Raw genomic sequence first — 20,956 nt, forward strand, 5'->3', positions numbered from 1 at the left:
CCTTTATTTGATTTTTGTTCAGTTATCTATAATTCCATATCTGACACACAATCATCTAGAATTGAAAGAATCCACGGTAAGTTTTTACGTTTTCTCGGTCCAGAAACCTGTTGGCCTTGCCAAACTCCTATTATTTCTCCAAAGATTAAAAGACAAATTAATGACCTACTTTTTTATATAAGTGTTTAAATTCAATGTTTACCTGTAATATTGTTTCTAATTTCTATCTTAATGTCCCTGTTCGTAGACTTCGTTCTAAGCCTATTTTAAATGTACAATTCTCACGTGTTGATGTTTGTAAAAATGGTATTTTTGGTAGACTGTCTTCGTTCTATAATAATTGTGTTTGTAATAATCCTGAATTTGATATTTTTCATTGTAGTTTCTCTCAGTTTAAGTCTATCACATTTGAGTCTGTAAAATAACTTTAGGTCTTTTCCATTGATATTGTGTAAGTTTTTATATTTTATATTTTCATCCTGTAATTGGTGTATACACTGTTGGATGTGCAATAAATAAATAAAAAATAAATAAATAAAAGTTTTTGTGTTCGTTTTTTGGGAACAAAAAAACTGAATTGCCGATGTGGTCATTGTAATGTGAAGTGGATGGGCTAGCTATGATGCATTTGGTTAGTTTTCATAAATCACCTACTACCCTGGACATCTGATCAACATCCACAATGCAACACAATTTCAAAAAACAAATATGGTTATTACAACAGTCGACTAGATTACTTGGCAACATATTGAGTTCCGTTCTTATATCGGAAAATATGATAAAGACACAAGATTGTATCATTTTTAGGATAGCGGAATGTCTAGCACCAAATCAAGGACAGCGTGGTGTTTGTTTACCACGGAAGATCAGCTGGCTTATCTGCATCGTCGAGTATCAAGTGTCATTTTGCGTGTTGGTTATCAGAGCATTGGAGTGACAATCATCTATGCCGGAGTCTATTAGTAGATAGAGCAATTGTAGTGGCTTGTGTCCATTGTTGAAGTCAAGTGGTGGGGCACTTGATCAGATCATTTTGTGAGTCTATGATGTGAGGAAGAGGTCAGCACTTATCTTCTAATTTAGTGGAGAACCCATATTTAAATAGCTTGCAATTGGCGGTGAGTGGTACAAAAAAAAATGACTTCCTGTTTATTGAGTTTTTAAAAGTGTTTATCGTAGAAGTGCCGCTGATCTTATAACAGATTTCAGAGGATTCATTGCCACGCTTATTCAAGAATTGTGCTCCTTATAAATTAGCCAGCTCAAATCAACTGCTATGTCGTGCATGATTTTATTTGATGTTTTGTATTTTTAAACATTACATTGTTACACTGAAATTTGTTATTATGTATTCTAATGCACGTATGAGTAAGTGTTTTTGGATATACATATAAATGCAATAATTATTATTATTACATTTATATGTGAAATAAATGATGACAAATAATACAACCCTATAAGTCACTTTACAAATCAGCTTAAAATTAGTTTATACTTGAGAAGTCGCTCTTAAGGTATACCTGTCAGGGGATAAAAGTACACACTGTGTCACTGTACTTAGTGAATTTATACTTGTACAGTATCTAGGCCGCAACACTGTCAAACAACACTATAATAGAAAGCTTTCAGGACACCTTAGTCAAGGCCGAGTCAGGAGTACAGCCCACCGGGCAATCAAATCCAATTATTTCGCAACTTTGATAGGAGAATATTAAGATGTATTTATGTCAATCCATGCAACTGGATTAAGTGGCAAAGAGTTAGTAAAGAATTTGTACTCAGCAAAAGCTGACAGATGTTCCCTGGGAAAAATCAACTGGAAATTTATCTGAACTTGTTATTCAAATTCACATTACATTAGTGAATATGTGGGTCACAAAAAGTGTTTAATTTTAATATAAAAATCATGTTTTATGTCTCCAGTACTGCATATAACAGTTATATATAATGAAATATTTAATTTTTTTATCTTAAATTATCTTAAATCTAATTCAATAGTGGTATCCTGGCACTTAATATTAAGTAACTATCAAGAAAGATGACAAAAAAAGATTTTTCAAAATTATAAAAAGCTCAATATCAAAATGTAAGGGACAAGGTCTGGGGTGAGGATGTGAGGAATGCAGTAGGAGGGAGACAGTAGATGTAGAAAGGTCAGGAGGAGAGACAAACATGAAAAAAAGATGAATGAAAGAAATCAGAGAGTATAGGGGCATTACATGTGAGAGAGTAGGACACAGTACCGTCAGATGAGAGGTGATTCCGTGAAGAGGATTTTGTTCCCCAGCAGAGCGTAACAGCTTAATAGAGGGACTTTGGCCAAAAGATAAAGACGTATATTATTATCATATTGTAATGAGTCAGCTGTACAGTAGAAATATACTGGCTCTAATTAGAAAGCACAAGTGTGTGACACAAGTTTATTTTGCAAACTATTTTATTATCCCAACAGTTCACTTTGTAAGAAAGCAAAGCTTACGATTGAAGGTAAACGTAACATGTTTTCTTTCTAAAAGCAATTTCTAAATCCCAGCAAGACAGGCTAAAAGTTTCCATAACTCCTGAGCCTATTCATCCCTTGGGATAAGTACATTCTTAATTATTGTCCAAATGGTGGAGAACTTTCTTGGCATTTGACACAAATATTCTTGGTTTATCACCGTTTATCAGCAAAGTTATATTGCAAATTACATTTATCTTTACGCCTTGGCTTACAGTAATCACCCACTAGGGGTTTGAGATGTACTTAGCAAGCAATATTCACAAATGAAGACAGATTTTACAAAAAGGTTTGCCGACAGTTAAATCACACTAGCATGCGATAAGTGCTAGATATCATAACACTTTCTAGAAAGGTCCATTACCCTGGACAGTTCAAAATAGTCCTCTCTTAAATTATCCTATTCTTGTGTTTTATTACCACTACTACTAAGTTTAGTATTTTACTATCTTAAAATATTGTTTTACTACACTCTAGTATATCTAAATTCATTTCTATATCAAATTGTTTATTAACACCTATTATTCTTTTCTATCACTTTAGTATTCTTAATTTCAAATTATGTTTTTTCGCAAACATTCAGGACAATGGTTCAGCAGTAAATCTAACAGAAAATTTTGCACAGAGACACACTGGTGGCAAAGAAACTGTAGCAATACAAATAGAAGCTAATGCAAAAAAACAAAACAAAAATTAAAAATAAGCTAAATTTGGAAGATGATTAAAATGTCATGAGAAAAATTCCTAGAAAAAATTGTAGAACTTGAACTCATGACCTTGAGGTCTAAAGAGTTTGCACCATAAGTGACAACTCAAAAGATTTGAATACATGCACATCACCAACATATGGTACAATAATTAAGATTGTAGCAAACTGAGAGAGCTGCTGTACTATCATTAATGACACGCGTGTCAATTAGTACGCTAGTGCCTGGATGGGGAATCGGCACGTACACATGTGCATAATAAACATCCAATGTCAACAACTCCAACAACAGTACAAAAGGGAAATGCAATGTGATTAAGTTTATAATATTTGCTATGGTAGTGATAAAAATATGAATAACAATAATAATAAAATAATAAAAATTTTAATGGTAAAATATTATTTTAATAAAAATTACAATACGTATATAATATATACATAATATGTAACAGTGTATTAGTTTGAATTATAATAGTTTAAATTTTTTAAAAAACAAATAAAATAAAGTTTAGTTTAATTTTAGTCGGGCTTGAGCAACACAAACTTGGCCCTCTTTGAGAACAGTAACATTTGAGTGAAGCGATAACCCAGTATAAAGAACAAATAAATAAATAAATAAAGTTTGTTTTTGCCATACCACCACCATCTCCACCAAAATCTTTTAAAGGCAAAACAACTTGTCGACATGTTCTTTAAATTCAAAGTTGTACCTCTAGTACACGGAGAAACTAAATATTAATCAATAGTTCTGTAATAGTCACAAAGGCTGTTATTCTTGCTGATTAATATTCATACACTATTTCACAGCAATATTTTAAAAAGTACAGATAAGTGCAATGACCTGTAATACGGACACCTAGAAACAATTCAAAGTGCAGTGTATACTATACTATTACATCACTGATTTAAATACATCAGAAACGCAATCTTTTATCTCAATTTCGTTGCGCATATAATATTAACAAATCTGAAAAGGTAGTAAAAAGGAAACTGCAAAGGTATGATGCTTTAGAAAATACCACAATGCTTGCCCTCAATATCAAACCATCTGATCTTGACATGTCATATATATTGTACTGATCATTTTCAAGGTATTTATAAATTTTTATTATATCTTTTTGCATACATAAAGAAAAGGATATAAATAGGTAAACACAACAGCCAGAGGGGATGTTGATTGTGATCAGCAAAAAGGTATTTAACAGAGAAAAAACCTGATAAAATCTAAAAGAAAATGTGTAATTGAAGACAAAAAGTGAATGGGTTGGCAGTCTGTTAATAGGCAACACCAATGCCAAGTTCATATTTGTTTATCTAATGTCAGAGCTGTCAAAAAGTATCGCACTCAAAATTAACACGACATCATTGTGTAAATTTGCATAAATATAATTAAATCCTTTCAGATTGGTTGAATAAACTAAACAAGTCGGTACCAATAATTATACTCTCAAGCCGCTTCCTGTGTGGGTTTTATGGACACGATAATTACCACTATACCCTGTGATTGTGATAATACTGTACTTGTTATTTTTTCTTGAGGGAGTTATTAATATTGTTTACCTATCTCTGCACTTTGGGATTCATAATATTGTCAAAGGATTAACTGACTGTTAGAGGGTGCTATATAAAAAACAGACTATGTCTTACCGGTAGAGAATGTATGTTGATCCACACTGCCTCATCTAGTATGCGATTCAGGATGACATTTGCATGAGCATTTTTGGCTGCTTCACCTTATTAAAAAAAAAATCATTAATTCAATAAATTCATGAGTCATATTTTCTCATAGGTTTTAGGGTAATTCCATGTCATTTATACATACAAAGTAAACTTAATTGGATCAACGTTTTTTACCATGCATCCATTTTTGAAGTCTATACAAAGATTATGTTATCAATTGATACAATTATTTTATTGTACTGTAATGTCCTTATGCACAATAATCATCTCAAATGAATTAAACCAGGAAATAACTAAACTAAAAACTAAAAAAAATAAACCCTTTAAATTAAGAGCAGTGACAATGTTTCCATTAGCTGGTACCAGCACTTGACACAGGCTGCCAGGGAGCCTTCGGAATGTTGAAGATAATTCAAATTTTAAAACTACAGGACAAGGGCCCTTAACAAAAAAAAGTAGAAATAATGTTACCTTTTTTTATTTTTTATTTTGCAGCATATTTTGTGCTAAAACAGCTCAACTTAAAATTTGTATTGGGCCTTTAAGCCTTGCAGCATTTAAACGTAATATTAAGGATTCTCTGCTGGAAAAATATCAAACTTTAAGTGCACACAAGCCAAATGCGTACACTGGGCCTACAGTTTAAAATTCCTTATCTGAGAAGACTTGTTCCACCACCAGGAACCATTAACGAATGAGCTGTTTGAACCAACGCCGATATTACAGCGCTGATTGTTAATAGGGTGCCCCTGACATAACCACTCGGCCAATCAACTCGGCATAAAAACTAGCAAAGGTTGAAAGCCCTTGGCCTTAAGGTTAGGAGGCCGAAACGCAACCACTGTACCAACTGCTCCCACAAATAATTAGTATTTGTATACCAGAAATCTACATTTATATGTTATCTGATTGGACGCAAATGAATAAAGATTGTTTGTCTGAAAGATTGAATAATCAGCCGTTGTTGTAAGACCTTCTTGACAAACAAATATGTTCACAAAATAAAAACCTATCCCACCAATATAATAAACAAATAGATCAAGCAACAACAAATAAAGAAATAAAAGAGCAATAACAATAAGAAAAGTGACCAAAGCAGTTGCTGAAACTGTTACTACGGTAAGCAACTAATTGATTCAACGAAACAGATAATTTTTCTACTAAGAAAAGTTCACAAAAAATATATATTGTAAAAATCCCTATCAACTTACTTCCTGTTGATGTAGCCCACCAAGATGCAGTTTGGTCTCGATGACAATGCTTAGATAGCGCCCTCGCTCCTACAGACAATTGACAAGTCAACCTGCAATGATTGAAACTTTAGAGAGTACAGGTAAACATTTGTGAAGAATAAGTATGGGATGAACCAAGCAGTGGTTACAAATATTGACAGATGGTTTGAAGAGCTTTACCCTTGTTTACCCAGCACTCAGATTTCTTAATATGTTTGTTGAAGATATAAGAGTACATCATCACTACGTCACAGTACTTCTAACTACCAAGCAGTTGTTACAGTTGAGTGCCCCCACATCTATGACACAGGTTTTCACAAATACAAATGAAATAGTGTAAAATAATGTAAAAAAATTATAAATAAGTTTTAAAAGCTAGAACTGTGGCTTATATGAGGCACAACGCTTCATAACCTCTTGGGTAGCATTGCTAAGTATCCTATCTGAGCACGGCTTGAAAAAACAATGAGTAGTATAAAAGGAGCCAAGGCATAATAATAGACCGAATTAGCGAAAAAAGATGACGTCATCACAATTTGGCCGACTGGGTATAAAATTGTAAACAGAGCCTAAAAGTCCTATTCTATAATGTTGCGATTTTTTGTATGGTCCTGGAAAACAAGCAAAAAAACCAAAGTACGCAGTTAAGATACTTTTTAAAACATTGGTAGGTTAAGAAAGGTTCATAGAACTATCAGAAGACGTTTGATTTGATTTTAATGTAAAATTAAGTTATATATACGTAGAGTTTTTACAGGCTAGGCCTCGGCCCCTGACACTTGTTGCACGACAACGCGACATGGCTGGATGTGATGATTGAGTGAGGCCTGACTGTAAACGTTCAGCTCCGTGCTGTCATCAAGTCTTTTACTTGTTTAGACATCCAGTCTGCCAAAGTTATTGGTGTGAATTTAGGAACATTATTCAATAATTTTGAATAACTTAGCTCTCCTTGAAATCTGCAAGTACAACACATTTCATGAGTTTTGCAACAAGCACGTTCATCGACCGACGCCATGATTCACTGTGAGTGAATACACGGCTGCCGTCGTCGTGCTGTAACACAGGCAGACGCGACCAATGTACGTTTTATTCCCAAAATAGTATGTTTTATTCTCGTTATATTTCACATTTGGCATACGCTATCGTAGAGAAAAGATGACGTTACATTCATAAACATGTAACAATGGTTTCTGTTAATTTAAATCACACTCAACTTTACACACAAAGCGTGTATGAGATGTTGTAGTAAAGGCTATTTTCTTAAATTACTGTGTAAATCGCCTATCTTCATTCGTTTGTTTTGGTTCGAATACCCACTATAGCTGAACAGTGTTGATCGCTAATTCGGTCTATTAAAGCATGGGTGTAGGCGTGGGGACCATGGGATGTGGATGCAAATTAGTTCCAGTAAGTGGGCTAGAATACTCAAATGACCGTAAGTTTTCATTAGAATAGGAATTTAGTTGCGCATTCTAGGTTTTTAGTTCCGCATTCACATTTTCCGCAACCCCTAAGGTCGATACTGCCTACGCCTATGATTAAAGGTATATATTTGTGTGAATTGACTGATTGACTGATTAATTGTTGGATGTATGAAAGACAATTAACTGATTGATTAGCATACTTATGTCGCTGGTTGAAGCTGTTTTGTAGACACGATCTTGTTGGAGGAAACATTTCAAGAGTGCCTACTGTCCTCCGCATTCCAAGTAAGGCCAAGATTCCTCGCTTCTTCAATTTCTAAATAAATATATAAATTGAAATCTAAGTCAATCAATAAAAGACCTGACAATAAATTTTTTAAAAAAATACCATGAAATACATTAAATTTAGACCTAGCACACAGACTGGATCAGTACTCAGCAAAATTTACGCCACCACAAAGGAGTACTGTCACCTGAAGAAGAGTGGGCCATATAAGCATTTATGCAAGTAAGATAAAGTAAAATACTACATTGGTTGCTTCTGATCTAAAATAACAATTAATAAATGAAAAAAATGAATGAATGAATGAATGAATGAATGAATGAATGAATGAATGAATGAATGAATGAATGAATGGATAAATAAATAATAATTGTAATAGTAATAATAATCTTTTATATTGTACTCACAATAACAAATAACGTGAATCTGAATAAACGAACAAATTGTACTTTATTTGTAAAGTGGGTTTAAAAGCAAATGTCTGATATTTTCCATATTTAAAAATCATAACTTAGGAATATGCATTCATACCTTTAGGATTGTCAGCAACATTTGTTTTTTTCTTTCCAATTGGTCCTCATTCCATAAATCTTTAAACTCACAAACATCTGGAGTGAGGGCAGCAAACAGTTGTTTTCTAGGATGATCAAGCAGTGCTTGTCAATAATTGTATTATTCTTGTGTAAGTTCTTTAAGACAGTGTTTTATAGTGGACTAAAAGGGCGATAGAAATATAATAACCACACTTAAGCCCTGTCCAGACTATCAAATTTATTTGACAAAAACATATGACATGCCTAAATATGATCATGATGACATCACATCATGACCATATATAGGCACATCATGGCTATATATGGGCATGATGACATCACATCATGACCATATGTAGGCACATCATGGCTATATATGGGCATACAACAGTTTTTTGTCAAAGAAAATTTGATAGTGTAGACAGAGTTCTATATACTGTATTGCTATTTATACTGAGGCAATTGTACACATAACAACATTACAAATAAATTAACAGTAGTTGCCAGGAATGTTACATAGAAGATACTGTCACCAAATACATTTCCCTACCTCCTATCTACAGAACACTGATTTTATATTAAATAAGACCTTCTTACATTGAAACAAAATTATAATTCAAAACTATACACAGTAAAATTCCTGAACCATGATCATCATTAATATAATTATTATATATGATTATATAATATAATTAAAGTAATATAATTTACCTCTCAGTAACACTTTCTCCTTCATTTAAAAATTCAAAATCTGGAAGTGTAAGTGCATCAGGTGATCTAAAAACAAAATAAAAAAGAGTAAGAAATGTTCTAATAAAGTAAAATACAAAACATACAACAGCTATAAAAAATAAATTGTTGATCATTCTATCCCTTTCAGAAAAAACAGCTCCAACAAGATTTTTGGGTAAATACCCATAGACGATGGACAGGCAGGGATAAAAAAGATGGAGATTCTATTTGCACTACTTTGATGCCTTATCCATTTAGATAGCAAAAGGAAGTAGGCATACATAGCTATTACAATTGATTATTAATAATTAAGTTTCTTTGGTATAAGCCAATCTCCTCTTGAATATGAAATAAGGCTCAACTTGGGGGTGATTAGATTTTGATTTTAACATAAGGCCCTCTTATTTTTCCTAACTATAATTAAAATACCAAACAATGTGGGAGACACAAAACACAAAGTGATAATACACAAAACACACCTTTTTATCATCTAAACGTGCACAGCGCCTTTGATTTTTACGTTGTTTTGGTGATATTGGTGCTTTATAAATATTTAATAAATAAATATTTTTTTAATTTTTCATTATTAATATACATAAAATTAACACTTTATGTCACTACACTTTCTTACCTTGAATCCATCCAATTCCTGAGTTTGTGTGCTAAGTGCAAATAGAGAGGATCGTGTGGATATCCGCTATTATTTCTTTCCAATTCCTTTTTTATATCTTCCGTCATTTCATGTTTATGTTCCTGACATTCTTCCTCCAAACTTTCCAAGTCCCCATCACCTAAAGTGAGCGTCTCATCCAATGTTTCTGATGAACCAACAGCTAGTAATCTGCCAACATCCTCCGGGCTCAGGTCTTCAAGCCCTGTTGACTGAATGCTTTCTAACACCTGATAAATGGTAAACAAATTAATAAAGATTTTTTAAAGTAACATTCATGACATCCCAGGAAATTTTAATTACAACATGATCATCATAACACTTTATCCACCTCAATCAGACAATGGTTTGTTGACTGATTTTATTCAGTACTAAAGAATCGAGAAGATAATGTACATCTAAAATAATTGATTTATATTTGATTCTGCGTAAGAGCGTATGGCACAGCGTGTAAGGTGTTAGACTTCTGATCTTGAGATCAGGAGTTCGAGGCCGATGCTCGTCGCATTGCTAGTGACCTTGGGCAAGACACTTACTTAAGTTTGCCTTTCTTACCCAGGAGTATAAATTTGGGGGGGGGGGAGGCATGCTGCTAACCTGCTATGACTGTTCCAGTCAATTAATAAAATCAACTTAAGGCTAAAAGGAAGCTCCATTAAAAAAAACTGTGTAGCGCCTGTGATTCACGTGAACGAACGATAACTGACTCTAAATCATAATCTGTATCATACTGTAAAGCCCTCTCCCGACTATCAAATTTTATTTGACAAAAACATGTGACATGCCTAAATATGGTCATGATTACATCACATCATGCCCATATATAGACACACCATGACTATATATGGGCATACAACAGCTTTTGTCCAAAAAATGTCATAATCTGGACAGAGCTTAATTAAATATAAATTTGTTTTCACACCTGCTTTAGCAAAGATTCCATCTTGTTTACTCTTCTATGGTATTTGTTACTTCTCCTGTTGCTATCTCATCTTGATACGCCTAAACAGGAGATGAATTGAACAGTTTATTAACGATATAATTCTCCAGGAAATTATTTAACATGTTGACTGCCAGACCTTCTTTTTTTAGGTTCCTTGCCGTGTGCCAAAACAAGTTTACATGTACAAACATACTTTTTTTTAAATTCTATCTAGTCATACCATCAAAATAGTGTGTCTAATAAATTGGCAGGAAAATATTAGGGGACAAGTAAACTTGTCGCTGGCACTGGGGCAGCACTTTTTACTGCAGCTGCCAGTGCATTTTTTCTTGTCCACTTTTTGCATGGGTCTTATTTGAGAGGGCGCTACTCGTGCAATTGAGTGTACTGCCATTAACATAATACAACAAACATACATACGTTATTTGTACGTTATCGTCTAGGTATATCTTTCCCAAACTACCAGCCGTTATGTCTGTGGTTCTACAAAGTATAACAAAGTACCTGTAGTACAGTAATAAACGCTACAATGTAACCCCGTTTTGATGAGTATAGTCATCCCTACCGCCCTCAGCAACACCTAGTGAGACGAGTATCCTCTCTGGCAGCGAATGTGTTAACTGTCAAGGGCGGACTAAATTTTTTTTTTTGAGGTAAAATGTTTGTTGTTGATCTCTATTAAATTTTAAACACTCAACTAAGTATCAGCAATACTTATTATAATATATTATGAATAGGCCTACTATTATTACATTACTGAAAAAAATAAAATGAATGATTATATTTCTTTGAATATTGACACTGTGATCTGAAATAACCAATGCATATTATGGTAGGAGAATACCCCCAGCTTCACCCTTCACCCTAGGCCTAGCCTCCCCCTGACTGACTGTACTGCTACTACAGGCTCTAAGCCCATCCAGGGCGTCCCCTAAAAAAGTTTTTAAAATAGGCCAAGCCACTCTCTAGGCTAGGCATATAGGCCTAACCTGGGAGGAGTGAAAAAGCCTCGTACAAAGTGGTCCTAACTAGTTCCTCATTTAGAAATCAACAGTTAAAAAATGAAATGTTCATTAAAGTATTGTTAAGTACTAAACAAAATATTTATGCTGACCCAGTAAGGTAATAAAGCGTGATACAAACGTACTCTTCTAACTCCCTTGCCTCAAATTTCATCATTATTCACATGTCGTCTGTTGTCATTTAACCGCGCATATGGCACTAGTGTCTGCTGTAGTGCGATCAATAATTATATGCGACCGAAGTTGCTTACTGGACTAGTTCACTGGAAGACCCACAGGGGTCGTCTTCTTGTGTTTTAGTAATGCGATTTCTGACTGAAAACAACAATCTGTGTGTTTGCTTATAACTTCATAAACACACATATAATGGCGGGCATAACGTCCAAAATGTTGTTTTTGAATAAGGTACTAATTATATGTAAGGTTTGAGTAACTGCATAGTTACTCGAGTAATTCGTACATGACGTTTTAATTGTTAATTAGGCTAGCCCTTGGTCTGCAAACTTTCGTATTTCCAGTACAATTTAAACAGGGACAAAGCTATCTTCAGAGGCGTTTCAGTCCTATAAAATTACGCAGTAGCATATAACATCTGGGCCTAGACAACCTACAAAAATAGATGATTCTGTAGCAATTTCAAGCACTGAAACCTGGATCTTTACTTCTATTGTAGAAGGATGGAGGCCAATGCACATATCTTTTAGTTTTACGTTTTATTGTAACTTTATTTGAGATTACTGTACTGGCTAATTATTGTTAATGTTAGGCTACTACTACGAATGCCTATGCGTCTTTATTAATTATTATGAATTCTCTTTGAATTTTTTAGACCCCCATGTTAGTGAAGGCCACGTCTGATGATTCTAGTCCAACGCCTGGGTATCTATATGAAGATATCAAAAGTATCCTTTCGTGAATGGGAATATCATTTTAGCTGGGTAGGCTAAACAACTGGTGGTAGGCAATGTGTGTGCGCTGAACCGTGGAGATCTCTAGGTCCCCGGTACAATTCCCATAGCTGCTTTCCTTGTGTTTCATCTGGAGGGCTGAAATGCAAGTTACGATAGCATACCGTCTTTCGGACGAGACGTCTCAGCTGTTGGTCCTGTGTGCATTATGGCCTGTGTGCATGTTAATTAACGCAGACACTATTCGGAAACGAGTAGGGGATTGTCTCCCGGTGTACTGCCCAATCTCCACCAGAGAGTTGCAGATCTTTAATAAGATGAAAGGGGTAACTGAATGAACGGAAGAAGAAGGGGTGCTTACCTCTTGAGAAGCTTCTTACCTTTAGTGATTCTTACCTTTAGTGATTCTTACCTTTTGTGATTTAAGGAAGCAATGAGCTATAGCTCGTATTAAGTGCCTCCTCTCTTTTTACTTGTGCAAATGTCGTAGTTGTTTGAATGTATTTGTTGTAGAGCTTTTAACAACATGTTCTGGTAATGAATTCTACTTGTTTATTGCTCGAGCATCAAAAAAGCTACTTCTATGACATCTAAATATCATAGCAACATGGCTAGTACTTTTATGTTTAACACATCTTATTTCATTCTTCTGCAAGCAGTTATCTTGTAGAGCCTCAAGTCGGTTACGTAGGTGTAGGACCGTTTTGGCTGCGAACATTTTCGTCTGCAATATATCGAACACATTTTGTATTGTATGTTTTTATTCAATTCAATTCAATTCATTGAATGACTAATAAATGTTGTGATACTGATAATTATAATATAATAAATACTATATGTGTATTGACTTAAAGTAAAGACTGTGGAAAGGGCAAACATAATTTTTATTTGTGTGAATTCGACAAGGAAAGCCCAGGCCTGGTTAACATACAAGAAACGAGCATAAATTAAATAGTTTTACAAACATAAAATTCTCACTGGTAATTGATATTATAAACCTATTTATTTCTAAACTAAGGATAGTTTATATTTTAATAAGACAAACCAAACACACTTAAATTCTGGATGTTAAATATATTGTGGCCGAACAGGTTCGTGGCAGAAACGGATGGCATTCGGTCACGTAGCCCCTCATAATGCAGTTGCATGACACCTAAGGCATTCACCCTTTTGCTTCCCCTAGGATCTACCGTAATTTGTGGTGTCGCCTTTGAAACTTTGAGGTTTATATTTCCTGGAACTTAACAAAAAGTGGTCACAATGACGTTAGCCTATCATTAATTTAATAATGATTCATCAACCAATATCCCTGTACTGGTTACTTAATTCCTGTCAGGCTGAGTTACATGTTTAGGATTCTTGAAATGGGGGAGGGGCGCGCGAAGATGAAGGGGCCTCGAAGATTAAGTAAGCCAGAGGGTGGGTGCTAGCTTGCAAAATAAGGGGATTTTTATTTATTTGAACATGATTTTTTGCTTTGGACATTTTCAATTGGGGAAGAAATTGGGGAATGCAAGCTTTTTTGGGGGGTGGTGGGAGGTGCATGCACACTGCATCCTCCCCTAGATACACCACTGATTACTGTCTCTACATAGATACAGTACATCTTAATTTTGTTACAATTTTAGTATTGATATGACAAACAACAATATCAATTCACGAATAATGTTCATTCAGTAATGTATTTTGTGATTGGCTACCCCTTATCATCTGTTCCATTTAACTGTTTTACCTCGAAATGATGTTATGATGTTGATTTACTGTTCATGGTCAAATCTGAAAATTCTTGTTTATCATGTACCCAGATACAAATCTGGTGAGTAGCTCTTCACCATAGTTTCATTTATGAAATCCTTCATCAATCTTAAAAGATCTCACATTTGGCTCTCCAGGACAGACTGCAGCGTTACTTGATTTTCTAGTGGAAAGATTGGAATACCGTTCCTGTTATGTTAAATTAAAGGTATTGTACGTGTGTACTAAAGGTATTGTAGTCCCAAATATATAATCCTACTGTTATATTGTAGAATATTAAAGCTTAAAATGTGCCCTTTTCAAACATTATGCAAGCATTTCAGGTGCAGTTTGCATGGGAATTTTCTGCTTTGACAAAACACTGGTTATTCGTCCTGGGTATTTCTGGTCAAACTGACCATGTAGAAGGTTTGTTGGCCAAAAAATTCCATTCCGTACCGAGGTTAGTTTTTAAGCCTACTGGGTTGTGTGGGAGAATTACTTATTACTAAGCATGTTCTTAAGTTTTAATAAGTAATAAATATTGAATCTTGAATAGGTTCTCAACGTCATGATTCGTTTAGTGCAGAAGGGTCATCCAGACTTTGCCGCTGGATTGCGCCGTAGAGCAACAGGCATCAACCAAGCAACCAGTAAGTACCACACTACTTTTTCACCAGTATGTTGTATTATTCATCCTGCTATATCCCTTAAGTATCTAAACATCCCATGCTTTCTGTTCTGTGGTTGGCTGTAATCACATGATCAGGCCTGCACATAATGTGAAATTAATAATTAAATGCTTCTCAAATTATGTGCTGGGGTCATGAAGCATCCTCGTCTCATCATACAATCCCAGCAGAATACAATGATTGTGGTAGAAACTGTCCAACTCTGGCTCAAACTAAGTATCTAGAAAATTTGTGGACACAATAAGAAGAATTATATGTTTTTCTTTTTTATTTTTATTTATTTTTTTATATATATTTCATTTTATATATATATATATATATATATATATTTTAATATATAATATTAGTGTAGATGATTAAATCTAATGTGATAGAGCTAAAAGGCCAATATAAAAGCTAAAATATTGCATTATGTTGTTCTTCAATTATTAGCTGCACATAGACAAAGCAAATATTAATGTTTTTGATGACTTATTTTTCAGTGCACAGTGGACCTCGGCATGCCCTCCATGATAATGCACCATATATTGCTGTCAGAAAAGCTGCTTCAGTACGTTTTTTTTTTTTTTCTTCTGTTTTTCATATATGTTTAGAAAAGTTGGTACTAACCTATTGTTATTGTCGTCATCCTCACCATCATCATTGTAATTATTATTATTATTATTATTGTTGTCGTCATTGTTATCATGATGTTGTCGTTGCTGTTGTTGTTATTGTTAATTTAAACTATTTAATATTCGACAATCAATATTTAGGGATTTACTTATATTTTTTTTATGTAGTATAAAGAGAATGATATTATTCATATTTCTTTATTTCACAAAGGAATTGTCAACCATCTTGTTTGACACAGAGAAAGAAGCAGATACCACTGGAAGTTCTATGGATTCAGCAGGATATGGTGTGAATAAATCGAAAACAACCATGGAAGGCTTTGGGAATACTCAGCCAGCACAAGAAAGTAAATTGAATATCTTGATTTATTTTGAAATCAATATTCATCCATTTTTATTTATGGGAGAGGTGATAGGGGACTAATGGAAAAGTGGGCAGCGAGCTACCTAGAGGAATGGTGATATGTGGTGATTTATAACAACTTTGATGCCATTTATTTACTTTCTAATGCCTTAGAGATGGGAAAGTGGCATCCCTTATGCCACTAAGTAAAGCTAACCAATGTAGAATGCTTGGGTGGTGAAAAAGCTTGGTGATTAACATGCTTGGCTTCTAATCCTAAGGTGCTTTGTTCTAATCGTACAAAATGTTAGGTTTCACTGTCTGAAACATGTTAAAAAACTTATTCATGTGAACATCCATTAATAAATATTTGTTTTTGTGACAGAGACATTTACAGATCAAATTAAAAATGGTATCCAACAGCTTACAGAGAGCTTCTCAGCAATAGAAGACAGTACTCACTCCGACTGCAGTGGAAAAGTGTATAAAGCAATACCGAGCAGTACCAGCAAAAGCTACCCAAACAAGAGTACTAACAAGGGATCCTTAATAGGGAACACACCTGATGTAGGTACTGCTGCTGGTAGGAGAGAAGATGTAAAGAAATCTACGAAAAATAAAGTTGTTCAAAATCCTGACCTAGCAAGGATAATATATAAAGGTAAGTATATCCATCAGTGGTGGATCCAGGGGAGGCTCAGACGAACCCCCCTCTGTGAAGAAATGTAACAAAATACTACTGGGTCGTAGCTTACAAAAGGCATACTAACCTCCATGGGCATAAGTTGGCAGATCAGACAAACTAGGCTTAGCCCAACTTCTTCAATTAAATTATACACACTGTTTTTGGTTCGACATCGTAATAATTTATGTATGAAAGTGCGTTCTTCAGGCTTATCGGTACATGGAAGAAAGACTACATATCTAACTACTGAATATTGTTGGAATATAATAATATGTCTTTGATTTTTTTTCTCTATCTATAGGCCTAAAGAATGAGATAAAATTACCTGAACTTTTTCAAGAGGGGGAAAACCTTGAATTTTAAAGAAATTAAAGACTCCTCAGAAGTCGGGGAAGGCTCATTTCCGGCTATCTAGGAATCAACATTTTTCCCAGACCCTCCTTTCATTTTGGGTTTTTTGGAAAGATTTTGAAACCCCCTCCCCCCTCCTCTTTCAAAACCTGGATCCACCACTGTACATATTTTCTACTTTACCTTAAAATGTCAATGAACAATTTTTATTTTTGTAGTTAGGCATATTATACTATTATTCTATGTTTAGTGCTGTTGAAAAGCTTGGTGGTTAAGATGCTTGCCTTCCAATCCCAGGGTTCTCAGTTCAATTCCTGTCATGGTAACGACCAAAAACCATTCCACTCCCTAAGCCTTGTAATGTTTGTGATTGGATATGGCACTTAGAACAGGGATTAAGTTTGCTGCTTGGCTTTGGCTTGAACCAATTAAAAAGAAAAACAAAAGTTACGAATAACTATTCCATATTTAGCAAGGCCAGTGAATTGATTGTTTATCCATCCTCATTATTTTCAGTATAATTCTATATCCACAGGTGGTAAAGCAGGGGGAGGATGGGAGGACGATGGATCATCCGATGGTGTTAGCAGTGGTCATAGTAATGGAAGTGAACCGTGGTCAGAGAAGTAAGTTCTTGAAGTGGCTGATAATTAACTTAAGTATTTGTGTAGTAAAAGTTCTGTGAATAAGGAAAACATATTTTATCCCTTTAAATGACATGTTTTATGGATTTTTTTTTGTGTGTGTGTGACTACTGCCCCTGCAGGTGTCAGTAGATACTTAACTATTGTCTGTAAATTTACTTGTAAGAGTAAATCTGGTGGAGGTGTATGAAGGGCATCGCATCATAAGCTAAAAGATAAAAATGAATAGTCTTCCAAAGTAAGCTTACAAAATATGATGTCATATGCCTAGATAAGACCTGTCCTAGAAAAAAACAAAAAAGTTAACAATCTGTTACTTGTACAGTTATTCACTAGACAGCACAACAAAGAAAGCATGGATGTCAAGCAGTAAACAGGCACTCCTACTGGGAGATATGCAATTCATTTATTAGTGTAAAATTATGCCACAGCGGTGACATACATGAGATCTATCATGATTTACCTAATATCAACACTTCATAATTCAGGCTGGAATCTGCTGTTGTTGAGGACTGGAATCAGGAGGCTAACTGTGTTGAAGACATAGTTGGGAGCCGCGAGGGCAGGCTAATACCGTCTCGTCAGGAGCTTGATCAACTAGAAAGAAGGTACTTCATACAAATATTGTGCTTTCATTTTTCGATACATTATTGGAGAGCTACATGTTCATATGTTAATAACGTCGTTGCTTACTAAGTCTCTAGGGAATCAGGACGTTTGTTAGGGAGACGGTTCGCACGTGGCGCCTTGGGTCGGACTGTTCCATTTTTCGAAGGGGTGTTCCGTTTTCTTATTTAGGAAATACTTTTACAAAAAACATCCAGATTGAGGAGAAAATAAAAATAAAATTTATTGGTGAATGTAAACCACGTAGTAATTTGATGGTTAAATGCTTTAAAATTATACAATTATCTTATTTTACTGTATATCTCATTTTTGGAGATTTCAAGGCAGCGGCAGGTTTAATAAAAATAAAGACAAATTTTTTTTTTCCTAAATTTACATTTTATTTCGTTTCAGCGGGCGTGCAAATTGGCCAAAAGAAAAACTTTATTTTTATTTGAAATCATTGTTATTGGCGGGGGTGACAGGTTCACTAAACAAGGTATATAAAAATATTCTCACCTAATAGATGTATGTAAATTCATAATTTAATATATTTTTTATTCTTAGGTGCAATACACTGAACTGTGATCAGGTGCTTGAGTTTTTGATACAAAAAATAACCAACTATGACAGCATAATTCAGATGGTAAGAAAATTTTCGAATTAAAATGTAAAATTATTTGCAATTTGCATGATAAACTGTTAATACTGTATACTTTATTTGCCAATTAATAAATGCATAAATAACATAGCCACTATATTTACATTGGCTCTTGAACAAAACAATATCTGTAGTATTGTGTAATCCTTTTCATAGAAAGATAACTCATTGCAAATCATTTGTATGTTTTATACTTGAAACAAAAAGATGCAATGTATAATATTTTTTTACTGTCATCAATAGAGGGCGCTTTGTGCTATTGAACGTCTGTTGAATACTGATCTGCTAGGTCTTGTTAGTGAAATGCTCCATGGCTCTCTGCAAACGGTCGTTTTAGCTGAGTCAAGCAGTAAACAGGCTGTTTCTAAAGCAAAGAAGGTCAGTAGTAGTAGTGGCGTTTGATTGGAGGTGCTATTACAATTTTTTTCTCTGACTTGCTTGCTGAAACAAATTTTAATATTCTTTTTCTAGATTTTACGTCAAATCCAAAATGCAGTTAAACAAGAAGAATTGAGAAATGAACCAAAAAACGCATCTTATGCAGGACAGGATTTGATTACAACCACAAGCAATGAAAGTGTATGTAATGATTTAAAAGATGATTACAACCTCCAAAAGGGACTCCCAACAAATTTTAATGAGTCTGGACAGAAAAATGCAATTGTAGATGATCATATTGGACATAAATCGGACAAATTTTCGGTATCTTTGTTTGATGGTTTGATGATGAAACCTGACGATAGTGAAAATGGAAGCAATAACACGTTAAAGGGGACAAAAGAAATTAAAGCAAACACATTAGGAAATAATTTGCCTATTGGTGCACAAGTCTTGGACTTGCTTACGGAACAAAATACAGTGGGAAACAGTAGAATTGTTGGTAATAGTGTTATGACCACTTCAGTAGTTGTTGATGATTCTAATGTCAAGGAATCAAACAGCTGTTCTAGAGAACCCTGTGGTGGTACAAGACAACCACAGTACAAGGAGTCAACCAAAGACCCTCTGTTATCCAGTGACAATAACATTGACTATCTTCTAGCATCCATGAATTTTAAAGTGGATAGTAAGAAAGTAGTCTCAAGTGCGACAAATGATAAAATTGTAATGAACCAGACACAAACGACTCTTCTGCCGCAACGGCAGCAATCCCTGGATAAAGACAGGATCACTGCTATGTTTCCTCAGCTCTCCACCAGTACTCTGAGTGGAAGCAGTGCCATTCCTCTTCAGTTGGGGAAGGATAATACAGGAAGCTTTGGGTTTATAACTCAGACTAATACTAGATCTAAACCAAAACCAAAAGAGAACTTTGATTTTGTACAAGAAGCCATGAAATCTGCTATACCAAAATGAATTTTTTTTTGTATATTTGATTTCTTATTTGCATTGTTTTTTAGCAGCCTTCATTCGAAATGATCATTTTTTAGGACAAAGGACAACTACAAATACAGCTTGTGCAATTTAAATTACAGTAAAATTATTTTTTTATATTAAAATGTCCTTTCAAAATATGAATGTGCTATTATCCATTTGTTCAGCAAGTAAATATAGCTTAGTTAAGGGGTATTAAAATATTGGGGCTGATGGGGAAAATGCACTAGCTATTACATCATCATGCTCTAGTGTTTTAGTTGTATTTTGCTAAATACTGTATATAAAATGGCATTGAAAAATTGTTAGACTTGAGATAAAATTTGACTTGCAGATCATTAACATAATAGAAAACAAGAATTTAGCATGTAAAAAAAGATCGACTTAGGCAAGTTTAACTGTATTTTCATTGAAAATTAGCCATAAAGTTAATGGAAATAAAGCTCTATTTTTGCTAATTAAATTTCTATGTGGATAATTATTCTCATACCAAATTAGCCAAATATTGTTTTTGGCCAGCTTCAACCCTGATGCTCCTATTGAGCTGCTGTTCATAGCTCTCAAGAATGGCATACTGCCCTGGTTACCATATTTATGTGTTGCGCATCAGAAGTAA

The 20,956-nt window shown here is 34.4% G+C and overlaps 2 protein-coding genes across 4 annotated transcripts in view; one reads left to right on the forward strand and one right to left on the reverse strand.

Annotated features, from left to right (window-relative positions):
• Nucleotides 1-11,927, reverse strand: part of LOC117119601 — a 17,927-nt gene extending 6,000 nt beyond the window's left edge. For both annotated transcript variants that reach the window (XR_004447214.1, XM_033264435.1), the window contains exons 1-8: nt 11,854-11,927; nt 10,686-10,765; nt 9,725-9,993; nt 9,073-9,138; nt 8,360-8,465; nt 7,746-7,861; nt 6,098-6,189; nt 4,854-4,939 (exon numbers count right to left, since the gene is read on the reverse strand). Coding sequence is in view for 1 of the 2 variants with exons in the window: in XM_033264435.1 (XP_033120326.1) it covers nt 4,854-4,939; nt 6,098-6,189; nt 7,746-7,861; nt 8,360-8,465; nt 9,073-9,138; nt 9,725-9,993; nt 10,686-10,706 (756 nt within the window). In the remaining variant the exon portion in view is untranslated. The remainder of the gene's footprint in view (nt 1-4,853; nt 4,940-6,097; nt 6,190-7,745; nt 7,862-8,359; nt 8,466-9,072; nt 9,139-9,724; nt 9,994-10,685; nt 10,766-11,853) is intronic.
• Nucleotides 11,928-12,056: 129 nt separating this feature from the next.
• On the forward strand, nt 12,057-20,803 carry LOC117119590 (AP-4 complex accessory subunit tepsin-like). 2 transcript variants are annotated; one of them, XM_033264415.1, is made up of 12 exons: nt 12,063-12,133; nt 12,558-12,630; nt 14,508-14,599; nt 14,930-15,023; nt 15,545-15,612; nt 15,888-16,023; nt 16,405-16,680; nt 17,591-17,681; nt 18,188-18,307; nt 18,873-18,951; nt 19,210-19,344; nt 19,438-20,803. In XM_033264415.1, exons 1-12 carry the CDS (start codon nt 12,095-12,097, stop codon nt 20,320-20,322), a joined length of 2,088 nt encoding a protein of 695 aa, XP_033120306.1. In that variant the 5' UTR covers nt 12,063-12,094; the 3' UTR covers nt 20,323-20,803. The 2 variants fall into 2 exon arrangements, with proteins under 2 accessions (XP_033120307.1, XP_033120306.1); XM_033264416.1 differs by lacking the exon at nt 12,558-12,630 and having other exon boundaries at nt 12,057-12,133; nt 14,529-14,599.
• Nucleotides 20,804-20,956: the final 153 nt, after the last annotated feature.

The sequence above is a fragment of the Anneissia japonica genome, unplaced genomic scaffold (assembly GCF_011630105.1).
Source record: "Anneissia japonica isolate Jap-2015-1 unplaced genomic scaffold, ASM1163010v1 scaffold6016_len257023_cov185, whole genome shotgun sequence".
In the NCBI taxonomy this organism is placed as follows: Eukaryota; Metazoa; Echinodermata; class Crinoidea; order Comatulida; family Comatulidae; genus Anneissia; species Anneissia japonica.